The 15783-nt window shown below is 42.4% G+C and overlaps 1 protein-coding gene across 7 annotated transcripts in view; it reads right to left on the reverse strand.

The window, feature by feature from the left end:
• MBNL2 (muscleblind like splicing regulator 2) overlaps window positions 1-15783 on the reverse strand; it is a 107049-nt gene that overhangs the window by 53635 nt on the left and 37631 nt on the right. For all 7 annotated transcript variants that reach the window (XM_069008243.1, XM_069008204.1, XM_069008225.1 and 4 more), the window contains one exon: window positions 14826-15657. In XM_069008243.1, the coding sequence (XP_068864344.1) occupies window positions 14826-14999 (174 nt within the window). In that variant the 5' untranslated portion in view covers window positions 15000-15657. The remainder of the gene's footprint in view (window positions 1-14825; window positions 15658-15783) is intronic.

Consider the following 15783-nt stretch of genomic DNA (forward strand, 5'->3'; position numbering starts at 1 on the left):
TTAGTAATTTCTCCTATTTCTGAAAGAAAAAGAGAGAATAAGTAAAAAAAATGCAAAAACCCCCAGCTGCATCCCTTTCACAAAGGGGAAAACAGAGGGGCAGAGTTGTTAAACAATTTGCTTCAAATAACAGAGAACATCATGTCAAAAGCCACCATTTAAAAAAAAAATCTTCCAATATCCAAGGTTATCTGTGACGCAAGTGCTTATTATAACTTGTAGACTGAAGACTAACTATTTCAGCTCAAAACAGGCAGATTCAGGTGTTTTGCAAGAGGTGTGCTGAAATATAAGATGGATATCTTCTGATTTACTACTCACAAATTTTAAGATTAGTATGAGAGAAAGCCACTGCTGATTATAACTAAGATTTACAAATACTGTAAATGTTACAAAAATTTTTAAGAGGTTTGCACTGCATCCTCAGACAAATGGAGACTTATAGATAGAACAGAAAAAAAAAATCACCTTTAGGAAATTGTAATTACATAAAATTTAAGCACATCCTCTCGACATTCTTTGGGGAAGGGAAAGCATGCTAAAGTTACTGTATTTATACTGACAAATTACGGTTATCTATTTAAACTAGGGTTTTAATTAGACACAGTGTGCACATAAGAAATGCAAAATCAAAAAAAAAAAATCAAACTAAATTTTAATAACGATCCTGCAGATACCATATCAGAAAGTTTCAGCCTTCCGTTCAGATCACTTGAGGGCGTTTTTTTCATTTTTCTTTGTCTATAGTTGCACAGTAATTTTTTTCCATATGATAATGCTGTTCTTCAAGCCAGTCTGCCAAACCTGAGAACATATAACACCATCTAAACACCATCATAACAACACTGGTATTCCCATCCTCTCTGTACCTGCTGGGTTTTTTATCATATGAGGAAATAATGAGTTTAGAGAGAAGGCTGCTTCATGTTATACACAACAGCAGCACATCTCTCCACAGCTTTCGCCTTTCTACGTGCCTGCTGTATTCCATGGAATTTCACTGAAAAACCAGCACAGTTTTCCAAACTGTGCCGTCCTCTCTGTGGCCTTCTGCTGGTGTGCACAGAGATGCAGGGCACCAGTGTCTACTGCTAGGCCCTGCTATCTCACCAGTGTCAACCTCTCTTCCTTTGGGCTGCTCTAATCACATCTCATTTCAAGACATAAAGCCGCTTGAGATCCCAAGGATGCTGGGAACAACAAAACCAGTTAGGTATAGCAGTTAATTAACTTCCGTTGAACTGAACCAAAAATCAATTTACCACCATTTCTTTATGGCATCTAAAGATGCTACACATTTATGAACTTATTGCACTACTTTTTCATTTGGTATTTCCACATCTATATCAATAAGTTAGCCCACTAAATAGAATTTGGTCATGTATACAGATATATTATGAATTAATTAACCTTCACTTGCTACTTAATTAGCCAGTGATAACATTTCTCATTTTACATTAAAAACTTGCTGGCTACTTTCACACCCCTGATTCTCACGTGCATTGCTGAGATGTGCAGCTGCTTTACCGCAAATCAAAGCACTCCAAGATACAGCTGACACAGATCACAGTGGATCTTTTCGCAACACCCAAGACTGAAAGGCAAATAACTAATTAGAAAGAACAGCCTTATTTAATTACCTAATAATAAACTCCCTTGCTCGTTAAACACATTACATATATTGTAACAGCTGGCATACTGAAGTATCTGATAAAGGAAAACCTGCTTATGGTACTGTTGGTACTTTAGGGAAAGCCAGATAAATGGGATTTTTTTTATAGTAGTACTCATTTAAAATACCATCTACATGTTGGATGGTGGAGGACTCAATATACTGCAACAATGTCAAGGTTGGGTGAAGAAAGTAGGACTAACCATCTCTTAGGCCAGCCCTGAGTAATGCAGCTTACTCCTGCAGGATACAGGAACAACCCTAGAGGGCTGCTGCCCCGAAAACAAAATGAGATGCTACAAGCTTAGGACAAACGGCATATGGTTCTTACATAAAACACAGTCACCTTTATTTCCAGGACAGTATTCTTTTTTTTTTTCCCTTCAAGTGGATGTCTAAAGAAAAAATGTCTCAAGAAACCTAGCAGCAGGGATGGTAACTGCAAACCTCCTCCTTCCAGATGAGCACTCACCACAGACTCTAGAGTGTTGCATCTTCTCTTGCTCTCTCCTACTGCCTGCAAAATTTCTGTGGTGCTTTCTATACAACAGCCAGCTTCAGTGAGGGGTGTCACCTTCCCCCCATATCATCCAGCAGCCTTTCCCTGCCTTGTACACCCATCTAAAATAAGACCTAAATCTTGATTCCTAGTGGAAATTTCCTTGTGCCTGAAGAAAAAGAAGTCATGGTAAGTACCAATGACTCAATAAGATAAATTTGCTATTTGGAAAGATTCAATATGGAAAAATATAATGAAAATCAGGCTCAACAAGCAACCAGAGGCTAGAGGTAAGGGGGGAATGGCTGTAGGCAGTCCTTTGCCACATCTCTGCCCAACACCAGGACTGTGACTATCATTAAATGGGTACTGCTGCAAACATCTCAAATGAAGGAAGGGGAGTTACAGATTTGATTGCAAATCCCAAACCCCAGCTTCTTTGTGCTTAACCAAGTTTTAAGGATCTCCTCTTGCCTGCAAGCTCTAAGAACCTCTTCCATTTGGGAAGGCTTATGGGTCTCTCACTCTCTTTTTCCACTCTAGTATTAGGCTACCTGTTTTTAAAAAACTTGTAGGAACTTAATTATCCTTGAGACTATGATCTCTTTGTCAAATTTGGCTGAAACTGGTCAGTGGGTTTACAAGGTAGCAGGGGAGGAGGGAAAGAGAAGCAGACTGACTGTGTAAGCCTCATTTCCTCAAGAATCCAGGCTAAAAACAATTATAGCCAGAAGGTTCAATTAAAGAAGGAGACTCATAGACGTTTGCTGCACTTCAAACACAAACTGGTTCATGCATACTAATCAGTTAACACAGCTCTCACCGAAGGAATGAGAGTTTTGCAGCAAATTAATATTTATATTGATTTAAACCGCGAACTGTGGCAGGCTGGAATTTCAACAGCATCAACATGTTCAGCATGAAGCACACAATCACCCTCATATTCCTTCATACTAACACTAATTTACTCACATGATAAGATGCTCACAGCATCTCCACAGCAATATCCGCACATCTCCAACTCTGCACATGCAAATCCCATGCCTACATTTTTAGTAATGCTGAGATGTATGGTATGACCAGTGCTTTGAAGCACAGTGTAAGGCAAAATTCAAGTGGGGAACAGCCTGCATTTTCATGACATCCATTATTATACACTAGTTAGGAAAATTACCATTAAGATACTGTTGGAAAAGCAAATATTCTTCTCCCTTTTGTATCAGAAATCAACTAACTAGATGCATATTTGATAGCACTTGACAGATGTTCATATGTTCACATCTGCAAATGAAGTAAGGCAGAATTATACTTCAGAGGAACAAGACTTCCTTTTTTTAACTTTCTTGTTTTTTCAAATGCATATTCGGGTTAATTTCTAGCTTTAAAATCTTCATAAAGCAGTAGTAATGGTTGGTATTTTAATGTAAATTTGCAAAAGGTTGTCCATATTTTTATTTTTAAAGAGGCTGAGTTCACTGCCATAACATTCCTGGGCCTAGAGAGATTTTCTTTCTCATAGGTAGCAAAAAATGAGCCCAGTTACATGGGTTACAACTATTTCAAATTAATGAATTTGCATTAGCCATTCATGTTCCTAAGGGTGAACTCTAAATCACATGCTGAAAATGTTCATCCCCTTCCCGGTCTCCACAAGGGCATTCATTTGCTACAGTTTTTTCTGACTCTGGCCTATACCCCAGCTTTTTTCTTAGCCAGGTCATCACTGTGGCAAATGCACTGTCCATCTTTTTACTCAAAGAAGTTGATCCCAGAGTTTCCAGTTAGTAAAAGCCTCTCAGAAAGGCTTCACTCTGTTACCACAGAGAAGCCAACAAGACCACTTGGAGCACCCTGGAGTCTCCTGGACTGTTGCATGGTGCCAGCAGATGCAACACACACCTCTGACGTACCACTGAAAAGCCATTAAGAGTATCTAGGGCATCTCAAATAGAATCAGATGCCTCTGATTGGCCCACTGAATCAAGCCAAGACTCACATCCTATCCCCAGCAAATAAATACATATTAATTTTAGAGTGATGGCTTAATCTAGCAATTGATCTTTGGAAAAAACCTCAATCAATCATGATACATCTCTTGACCTTCACACACTATATCTAGCTTAAAAAGTTGGGTTTTGTTCAGTGTTCACTCAGTTGGGGCTGAAGGCTAGGGGCCTGTTTGATAACAGCCAGTGGGGGTTGGTCCAGTGTCTGACATACTGGATTTTAGTTTTTGGCTCACTGTGAACCAACAGAGAAGGTCCCAGCACCTCAGTTAGCTTTGAATCACAGCTGGGCAGTTCTTGTGGCCACTGAGCATCTGTACAGGCGCCATCAGCCTGCACTGGGTAAGCTCCTCTCCTGACAACATTTAAGGTGGTAAACAAATCCATTCAGTTAGAGGCACAGCTTCACTGCAGAGTTCTCAGGGCCCAAAGTGAATTTCAAGCTAGAGTAAATAAACTGTGTTTTTACAAAGTTTAAAAGTTGCCTGGCCTATGGGACATGCAGGTGAGGTGGCAGCAGCACACCTGATGGGCTGCTAGGCCAGGCAATCTCTGCAGCTGCCATGACACTGCACACTGTAGATCTCCTCTCACTCAAGCCAAGCAGTCCCATGAGGAAGCAAGGGCTGAGAACTTGCAATATCTCATGAGAAAGGGAAGATCTACAGTGTAATGACTGCACCAGGTCACCTGACAGTCAGGAGCATGGCATCAGTGCCATACTGTGGAGCAGTGTGTGAGCCTGCAGGGTAACAGCTGCCCACAGGGAGCAGGATGGCTCCCTTGGCCCCTTGAGCCACCAAGTGCACACATGGGTTTGCACCACAGCTGCGACATCCCTCGTATGTTTTTCAGATGCGGTATTCCACCGATCCTCTACTTCTTTTTTTTTTACTGCTTGATAACTTGATCTTTCCAAGCGTTAGGGCTATCTGACTCTTGAGGCACTGCTCATACCACCTTGTCACACAACCCATTAACAAAGCAGATGAGAAGACAGTTTATTTTCGCCATTATTAATTTCTTCTTTGTTTTGGTCAAGACCTTGTAGGAATCTAATACAGGGTGGTACACCATGCCCACAGCCATGAGACAAACATCAAGGTCAAAGAAAAGGGATACTTCTAATTTCCTTTTGCATTTCAGTTGTGGGATTTATACCTCCCAGCAGGCTTTCAATGATGTTCCAAGATCTCTAAAACCACAACAGTTTTCCTTTTATTGCAATAGATTTCCAATGAAGTCCATCTCCTCAAAAAAAGATGCCAGTATCATATAAGGAGATAATGAGTAACTGGGAGAGGGCACAATTGTCACACAGACTTGCAAATAAACTCCCCAATTCTTGTTGTATTGATTTTAAGATTTAAAATATCTTTCCAATGCTGGGTATGAACTGGACTAATAGGAATACAGGTCTTGTCTCTGCTAGGCTTTTCCATCAGGAAGCTCCCTGAGCACAACCTTGTCTTTTGAATTTTATGATACAGTCAAAGTATAACAGCTTGGGAAGAACAGCTGACGCCTGAGCTGAGCAAAAGCAACATACACAAGGCCAAGGGAAAAAAAAGCACCTGGAATAAAAGAGGAACCACCTGCCAGAAAAATAAAGGAGTAGGTGGGGAGACCTGGAGAGAGCAAGCCTGTGGGAACAGTGAGTGACCTGAGTTAATAGGGAGCGTGGGGGAGGAGTGGGCAGTGAGCAATTGCTCTTGTGTTCAAAATCCTAGTGATGGGATGAGTCAGAGACTCTGATTGAATTTTGCCTTCACTACACCCACAAACTGGTTATTATAAGGCTTAGGGGAGCATGGATTGGTGCAGCAACAAAAACTACACAGTGAATTGATGGGTATATGAAGCACCCCAGAGTGCCTGAAAATCTGAAGAACATCTGCCAAACACCATGGCCTTTCATACAAGGTTTCCTGTGGCCATAACTAATCTGCCTTGCTGCTCTTCTTCAAGTAATAAGATTTAGACTGATAACCGAGTGGCAGCTGCATCTGATGAGAAGGGGTACGACACAGTACCTGGAAATGCTCTTTGCAAGTCTCTTCTGGAAGCAGGAAGCTCCAATAGTTAATTTAACCCTGCAAGACCATTGCCCAGAAACTACTACACACTCCTTTAGTCCTTCAGGACAACACAGTTCAGTGAACAAGACGACAGATTTGTATTACCTCCCTCAGTGACTGTTCTTTAACTGCTTCTGCTTTCAACCATTTCTGCTCCTAGTGCTCATCCTCCTCCCCAGGCCAGGGGCCAGGTGACCTGCTCAGCCAGCTCTAACACACTGAAACCAGCAGTGGAAACTGCATTGGTAACACCCCCCCATTCACATCTGGAAACTGCACTGGTAACAGCCCCTTGCTCTCATCAGGCGGCCCTAACAGGCCAGAGGAGGCCCAGGCTGTTGCAACACATCTTCTCATGAAAAGCGCCTGCTCTGACCTCTGAGAGGATTTGCCACTGAACTGCACCACTGCGAAGACAGGCTTCCCATGAGTTCAGAGGGAGGGAAGGCCTGGGTAACTCAGCAGCCAACCGCACTCTCCTTTGAAAATGGAACTGAAGTTATAACAAGGTGCGCAGTTTTAAAATCTGGCAGGTCAGCTGGTGACAGGTGATACCAGTGACAGCCAGGACATCTTCGTGCTCTTGGTGCTGCTGCAAGACAAATGAGGAAACAAAACAGAGCCTTGAAGGAGACACCCAGCTTTTGTAGTAGGCTATGTAATGAACTTCAACTGGGTCAACTTCTCTGCTCTTCACAGCCTCGGTCTGACGGCAGAGACATGGGCAGCAGGTTAGGACTTGCTCCTCCAAGCTGACTTGATGGCTAGTGGCCCTCTACCACAGCGGCCAGCCCTTGGCTCAACGCTGGCAGTCCACCAGCACTCCTGCAGGTTAAGCACCACAGGTGACTGGGATGAGCTGTGCCTCCAGACTTTGTTCTGAGATAAATCAGAAATGTTCCTCTCAGGAGAGAGACAAACCTAGTGAGGAGCATGGTGCCCTCTGCAGTGATCAAACATCAATAGCCTTTGTTTAAAAATAAAAATTAAAAAAAAAATTTAAAAAGCTAAACACCATGTACTACAACAGCTAGAGGCTTATTACAGTTTCTCTCTATACCAATTTAAGCCAAGTTCATGGATCTTTTAAGTGTGTCAGCCCAGCAGTTCAGTTACTTGTTTTTTAATCTTACTTTCCTTTTAACCCTTCCAAACCAGAAGAGCTGGCATGGAGACAGCTGCATGAATAGATACTCAGGAGACAAACAGGAAAAAGGAAGTATTTAAGGAACTTGTACTTGCTGAGGACTACAGGAGAACATAAAGAGCTTTTTTTAGAAAATAAACAAGAACAGGTGATTGCACACACAAGGAATACTAACAGTCCCTAAGCTCAGAGATAAAGGAGGAGTCTTCAAAAAACGCTTATCCCTTCTTAAACCCCCTTTACCTCATTTTATGCAAGATGGTGCTGCCTAAATTTGTTGTTCCAACTTATACTTAATGCAGTTCTTCCCTCTCCTTTGGATCAACTCAAGTTGCATGGCTGCATGATCACCTGAACAGATATAATGGGGAGCAAGCTGTGATAGGCCTGGATGTACCCCACTTCTTTTTAGCAGCTGCTCTCAGTTGCATGGATTGGGTACAAGGTAAAATATAGTCTCAGGAAACAGAATGGCATAATTCCAAGCAGCACTTTATTCTGAGTGCAAAAATTGCCATAGCCTGAAAAAGCAGGGCCTTTGGGAATCGTACCTGTCCATGGGAACAGCATTTTCACAAAGCAAATTTAAAACCTTCTCTCACAAGGCTTCCTTTGAACTCACTAGGGAGAAACATGCCCCTTCCAGAGTGAAGTCAGTGGAAAAAAGCCCACCCACATTCATCCTTAGGACAATTCAGAGGAGAATCTATTCTGGTTTTTAGTACAAGAACTGGGGGTATCCATGGGATGGGGTGGTTTCAAAAGAGCAACAGAAGTTGGTTTCCACACTGTATGTAATGAGGTTGTGGAGGTCGTTGCTGTGCGTGCTGAATGTGAGATGGTTAAAGAGCAGGACAAATCCAGTGGAAAGATGGTCACTGAGAGCTATTAGGTACAAGCATATCATGTCTGGCTCTCAATGTCCCTGGGCAGCACATCACTAGGAGCCAGCAGAGGACTCCAGGAAGCCACTGCATGTTTACACACCACCTCCAAGACATCCATTACTCGCCATTACTGGGTCACTGGGCCAAATGGGGCTTTGGTCTGCCCCAGGGTGGCCATTGATATTCTGAACACACAGGGAGCCCACAGAGTTAATTCGGTCAGAATTAATTCTAGAGGGTTAATAGAGTTTTCTAAAACTGGCCTTGATTGGCACTTTCTCTTCACGCCCACACTTTGCAGCAACTCAGACACATGAAAGCTTCTGCCAGGGAGTGTTCTCAGACTACCTGGAGATTACTGGACACTTTACAAGAAAAACAGAGGCGGATGAAAAAAGAAAGTATGCACCAAAGTTGTTGTTCTGGAGGAAGGGTGAGATCTGGATTCTGTATCCTCCATCTGAAAAGGTTCCCGCTGCAAGTTCCACATCTCCAGAGCCCACAACTACTGAAAAGGGCAGCCTATCCCTCAACATCCTGCTGAAACTGGGTCACTGTGCACTAAAGCAGGCAAAATTCATGGGCCCAGGAGGTACAAGCCACTCTGTCACCCAAGAGAAATTACTTTTCCCATTTCAGTCATTCTTTCCCACCAGCTGTGGGCACAGTCCTTGAACTCACCTTGTCTTTGAACAGTGTCACACCACATAATCGAGTGATGGACAGAAATTCAACCAGCTAGGACACGATAAACACCCATTTAAATGCTTTCTAGTTTAGACAAAACTAGCCAATCCCCTTTCCATGCTCATCTATAGTCTGATCAGAGTGCTTCACCTGCCAAATGTGAGCAGGTATTACTTACTTCAAATTGTGAAATGATCCTGAGTCCCTGACATTTGTAAAACATTTAGAGACCCACAAAAAGAATCACAGGAAGACAAATGACTGCCTACTGCCTCCCAACTCTGAGCTCACTCTTGTACAAACACCCTGCTCACTTTAAAAAGCCTTTTCCCCCCCTTTTTCTAAAGAAAACTGAGGCCATCTTAAAGAGACTATTTTCAGTTCCAGATCCTTCAACATAGTGGATGTTCCTACAATTTCTCTTTTTTTTTTTTTCCCAGTAACCTTTTTAAGGTGGTAAGCAAGCCTGTGCCCAGCTTTCAATTACTTTCTATTCTGTGGTGCCAAATGAGACCAGATAGACATATTCTTAAAAGGATTTCATGAAAATGCAAATGACCAGTTCACAGTAGTCTGCTGGCTCAATAAATAGAAGAGTTCGAAGTGTTTAGACACTAATGAAAAACAGAAAAAGTTATCTGGAGCCCTAAAGAAGCTTTTGCTTCCTTGTTACCACCATAAAACTTGCAACAATAGTATCTTCAAGATACCTTCTCTGTTACCTGTATTAGCTTAGACAACATATCCTTCTAGTAGCTGACCTGCAGAAAGAGCATAAATCTGAGTCAAGAAATGACACCAGGACTGAAAATTCAGACTTGCCTGCAAACGTAAGAGTTAACTCTAAGCAAAACGCACATGATCGTATTTTCTAATCTGCCAAGCTTTCCCCTTTTCCCCCTCCTAAATATCACCGCTCATTTTAATGTGGGTTTTTTTTATTATTCCAATTCAAATACAGCAAAGTGTTGCATGTTCTTGTCCTCACACATCTTACATATTATATTATATATAAATATTCCTTTGAAAGGATTTTGTTCTTTAGTACTAACAGGACAAGAAAGCCTTGAAAACAGACTTGCTTATAGCGTCCAACTTGGAGGGATCTAAACGTGATATATGAAGTGTTATATATCCACATTATTCACTTTTAAATTAAGCTACTTCAATCTAGGGAGAAGTATAAAATCCTAAACGAAGCAGTTTCTGAAATTCAAACTTTTTGCTAGACAGGTCACTTCACAGACCCTTCCGAAGGCATCCAAAGGGGAGCCTGTAAGGGCTCCAAAAAGGTTTCAGGATGGTTATGGCAGGAGACAAGGCTCTGGCTCTGGCAGTGCTTCCTCAGCACCCTTTATCTTCCCACCCTCCATCAGGGCTCAGGGTCCTGCCAGGAAAGTTCCCCTTCATTCACCTCAAGCACAGTGAACTGGATTAGCCCAGAGACACTTTAATCCTCACATTAAGCTCACCAAGGTCACTTGCCCAGTACACTTTTGGGTGTGTTTGTGGGGCCACACTGGCTGACCCAGTCACATGGGGCTTCTGCTGGAGGAAGCCTAATTGTTGTGATGTTGTGGCCAGCTAATGGGCACACATCTGTCCAACTGCTACACCCACCACGCATGGGGTGCACAGAGATGATCCACTTGCATCCTCCTAAAACCCCACAAATGCCATGTTCAAACAAAGCAGACTCTGTCCTTCACCAAAGAGGGAGAAACAAATGCTGAGTTGCCTCTCAGAAGCCCATGCAGCAGAACCTGGCTTGAAACCAGCAGATTTCTGGCCTGAATCTGACCCAGACTCATTAGTCTTTAGCTATTTCTGTCTAGCCCGGAGCATCTCACAGATGAAGGCTATTCAGAGCCCAGACAGTCTTCCAAAGTGAGCATTTTGGCTCCTCAAAGCTGTAATCAGTCCAACGAGTTGCTGTTACAACTTCTGCTGGGTTTAAGGTCAAGTACTGCAAGGACAGGCATTGGGAGCCAAAAATGCCTTCTGAGTTAAAACAAACAGGGTCCATTAAATTCTGCTGGCCTTTTACTTGGAACCACCGGAACTACAAATATACTTCTTTAATACAGGAAAATTTGGATTATGATGCAATTATGTTACTCCAGAAGCCCAGCCTAAGGCCACAGCACTGTCACTGGCAGAAGTAATCCAGTGCTCTGCTGGTGCCACATGGCCCTCCTCTCTTCTGCAGCAGCTACAGCAACGACTTATGTTTCCAAGCTGGTGCACTGCACAATCACTAAGATAGCAGTGGGAGCACAAAGGAGGGCATGGTATGACATAGAGGCAAGTGTCCCTGGCTGGGATTACATCATTTGGTCCAAAAGCCAGCTTTTGCTAGACTAGAAAAATCCTAAGGCTACAGGAAAGTTGGTGTGAAGGTGCTTTTGGTCACACAGTCATAGGATAGTTGAAGGTGAAAGGGTCCTCTGGACGTCATCTGGTCTAATCCCCTGCTCAAGCAGGGTCACCTAGAGACAACTGCCCAAGGACTGTATCTTAGTTTTTGAGTATCTCCAAGGCTGGAGACTCCACAACCTCTCTGGGCAGCCTGTGCCAGTGCTCAGTCACCCTCACAGGGGCAAACAGTTCCCTGATGTTCAGAGGGATCCTCCTGTGTTTCAGGCTGTGCCCATTGCCTCCAGTCCTGCCACTGGGCAGCCCCGAGGAGAGCCTGGCTCTGCCCTCTCTGCACTCCCCTGCAGGTATTTATATGCATTGATGGGATTCCCCTGAGCCTTCTCCAGGCTGAACAGTCCCCGCTCTCTGAGACTTTCCTCATGGGAGGGGTGCTTCAGTCTCTTCATCATCTTTGTGACCTTTCACTGGACTCTCTCCTGCAGCTTCATACTGGTGCTCTGGTAGTCTGAACCAGCTGGCAGATACTGATACCGTGCTCCCTTGTCTGCGCTGGAAATCTGGAAAGAAGATGGCATGCAGGGGAGCATATGTCCCTACCCAAAACAGGGCCTCTTTTGATCACTCAGTGTGTAAAGGAGAGTCTGCCTCAGAGTGTTGTATCTTGTGTTTGACTCAGTTCTAAGGGAGCAGCTGTAACTACCAGGCACCACCTTAATGTAACATAACTCATTCATAGACTAAAAAAAAAAATTCTGTCTTTTCTGGGTAGAAAGATGTTTATCCAGAGACTAAACACAATTTATTTTGACAGCAGGTACACCAAACCAAGACAGTTAAAAGGCTAAGTCTCCAGAGCTCTATATGCTATGTAAATAAATGCTAAATAATTGCCTGCATTAAACTGTGGTTCAATGTTCAGCAAGGAAAATAACTCTTGTTTTTTTTTAATTAAATTCTGATTTTATCTATAATTCTAGACTATTCTGCTTGTTTATTTACATGAAAAGTCATCCCACTTGTTGAGTGCCAAAGCCTTATTCTGAAACTGTATGACTAACACCAGTACTTCCAAAAGCTACGTATCAAATAGATTTATGTGACTAACCTAAGTCCCTCAGCCAGCAATATAAGCAAACTGAGCTAACCAGGCACACACATTTTGCTGTGGATACATCAATTTACAAACTCTTTTCCAAATAACTGAGATAATGACTGTGAGGACACCAGTCAGCACAGCCCAGAGCTGTGCACTTGCAGTGGTCCCAAACAGTTTCCTGTGCAGAGCAGGATGAGGTAACACATGGAAGTGCACAGCTCCAACTCATGCTCAGAGCCAAGGAGCTGCAGTTGAAGGCACTGTCGTCCCACTAGTGGATTTCCCTCCACCGGTAGCAGGGTTGGTGGGAAGAAATCTGTGCCTCCACCTCTGTTGCTTCAGGCCACAATCTGAATTCTTGGTATAATCCCATCTTTCCCAGCAATTTAACCCATTGGACTCAACAGAAGATGCAAGATGGAAGGCACAGGTGCATGCTCTCTTCTGCATGAGAGAGAGTGATGATGGGCAGTAGGACAGAGCAGTACCACTTCAGCCACCAGAGCCGGGCTGGAGTGGGCTGGCCCTTCCGGATAAATGTCCTCCCACACAAGGTCAAAACACGGCTGCTTGCTTTAACTACATTTTTTTACACGGTTTATGACTTCTCTCCACTGAGCAATGATGCTGGTTGTCAGTAAATTATCCACTGTGACCCCTCAGGATTTCTCTTCATGGTATTATTAGCTTAGTCTGTGACTCCAGCTTTTATTTGCAGACAATAACCATCCCTGAACAAAAGTCTCCAGCTTGAATAGCTGGCAACTCCATTGTGAGTGCCCAGCACTACCAGGGAGAGCAACGCTGTCCTCAGGCATCAAGGACAGGTGCATCACTGCTTTGGCCAGGAAGATGCAGCAGCAGCACCTCTTTCACTGCAGATCCACCGCCCTGCCAGCCCAGGGGTGACCGAGTCCTGCTGCTTATCTCCAGCCTCCCAGCCACAGACCCAAGACTTTACAACACATAAAAATAATACATAAAAACCCCCTTCTACTGACCTGCTTATTTTTTGTAAAATCAGAGTATTGCCCACTTGCTGCAGACACTAGTCTGCTTGTTTAAAGAAAAATTGTCTCCCACAGTTGTCTCCCACTGGCAGACAACCAATATACAAGAACATCTACAAAGAAGCTATTAAAGTTTATCGTGCAGTAATCCATGGATTAAGGTCATTAATAGCCCTCGATGACATACTGCCATGACTCCAAAGGTGCTCTTATGGCTTACAGGACATACAGAACATAACCCCCTCATAAACATTCCCCCTGAGATACTGTCTTCTAAATCTTCAAAAGAAAAGAAGAAATGAGAAAAAACAGAAGGCAGATGCCTAGCACAATATCTTGCATTGCACTGAAAAAAAAAGTTATAAAGAACTAAACCACCCTGAGTTTTCTTCTCTTTCAGACTGATGTTTTCACAGTAAAAGAGTTCTTGGTAAGTGAAATTTTTATCCTCAGAGCTAAATTTAAAAAACAAGCCAAGACATTCTCCCATGCCCAGAAGATAAAGCTATAAGTAAAAACTTTCAAAATAAAATCTCAAATGCCCAATTCTACCCTTTAATTATTGATATGAAATAAGATTTCTCCTTCTGTTGACACAAGAACACAAATTTATCATCATGGAAAACACAGTGTACTCCTCAAATCCCAGGGGGTCATTAATCTTCTTTTATGCAGTACATGAACTATTTTCACAGAACTTTTTAAAATAGTTTTCTAAAGCATGCCTGATGTCTTTAGGAAGTCAGAAGAAGCTGACGGCCTAACAACATAATTGCTAAATAGCCTCCAAAGGAGAGAATCCCTTTGCTCATCCTAAACTTATGCTCATATCTGCACTATCCATACATGTAATTACCAATCCTATTAATTTACCTGAGACTCCAATATCAAGAGTAAACAACCCCTTGTGTCAAAACTGAAGTAAGGGATAGACTTTTCTTATTTCTGTTGATCTAAATGAAAAAATCTGCACTCTTTCCATACGATTTGTTTGTTTAGGACCCTGGGAATGGCCTAGCATTGTGCCACTGTGTATTTTCATTTACCACAAAACAATTATAATTCATAAAATGTACTCGGGAGAATACAATTGTCCTACCAGATGCAAGCAATTCTGTATCCCACAGTCACATGCAATTTTTGTAAACAACATAGTGACATTTGAAAAAAAAAATCCTTAGAAAGAAACCTTAAAAGCTTCAATAAACAAACGTTATGATAAACAACATTTGTTTCAATATACATCTTACCAAGAACAAATCACTTTCTGATCAACCTGGTTTAGTTGTAACTCATCATTTCATATTTTACTTTCACTACAATGCACTAGCATTTTCACTACACATGCAGGTTCATTTTCTTACCTTTAAGGAATCAAAGCAGGCAATAACTCTTCCATTTTCAACCTGGCAACTTTTAGGGGGGTGTGCAAATTTGCATTCTTCATCAGAGCGTGAACAAGTTCCCCTCTGAAACTGCCTGCACACTTCTAATGTCAGCCATTTTGTATCTCTTACAGGAGCAACATTCAAAGCCATGATGAGAAGCTGATTTTGAACTTGTAAGTTGCTGTCAGGTGAATTATGCTGAAGAAATTTCCAAAACTAATGACAAAGGAAAGGGAGAGGAGGCAAAAAAATCAGAAAAAAATAACTTCAAATCTAATTGAAAAGAAAGTTAAAAAAAAACAAACAGTGGGGGACGATTAATGATGTCCAACACGCACAAAGCAGAACAAGCAGAGAAAGTTTATCAGCAAGCAGTCACTCATCAATCATTAAGTCCCACTTGTAGACTTTTGGCTGGGAAAACACATGCTCAGACGCATTTCTGTCTGTAAAACACGTGGGTTTGTTGATTGTAATCACGGATGCACAGGTTTTAAGCCAAGGTCCATCAATGCAATGGCACTCCTTGATAGAACAGCAGTCCTCTGATGGTTACTTGCCGGTATTGATTACACGAGAAAAGCAATGCAGTCATTTGTTCATGTCCCAGGAATAATAATAATAATAATCCTTTTTCTGCTTTCAGTTTCCCATCCACTAATTGGCAAATGGAGACAGCTGAGGTATCTTCTGCCAGGTGTAAGGTGAAGGCAATGTCTGGCTGGCAAAGATGGGATTTTGAGAACACGGGCGTAGCAGTCCTCGCTCGTAAAAGTGACTTGGCAAAGGCACTTTTTAAGTCACTGACCTGACAAAACAAATACAGCATCAGTTCACGTGCAACTCATTCAAATCAACATTATGAAACCTACAGTCCCTTTTTATCAGATATTATAAACATACAGCCAAAGTTCACTCTTTTTTTTTTCCAAAA

Source organism: Aphelocoma coerulescens, chromosome 1 (assembly GCF_041296385.1).
Source record: "Aphelocoma coerulescens isolate FSJ_1873_10779 chromosome 1, UR_Acoe_1.0, whole genome shotgun sequence".
Lineage (NCBI taxonomy): Eukaryota > Metazoa > Chordata > Aves > Passeriformes > Corvidae > Aphelocoma > Aphelocoma coerulescens.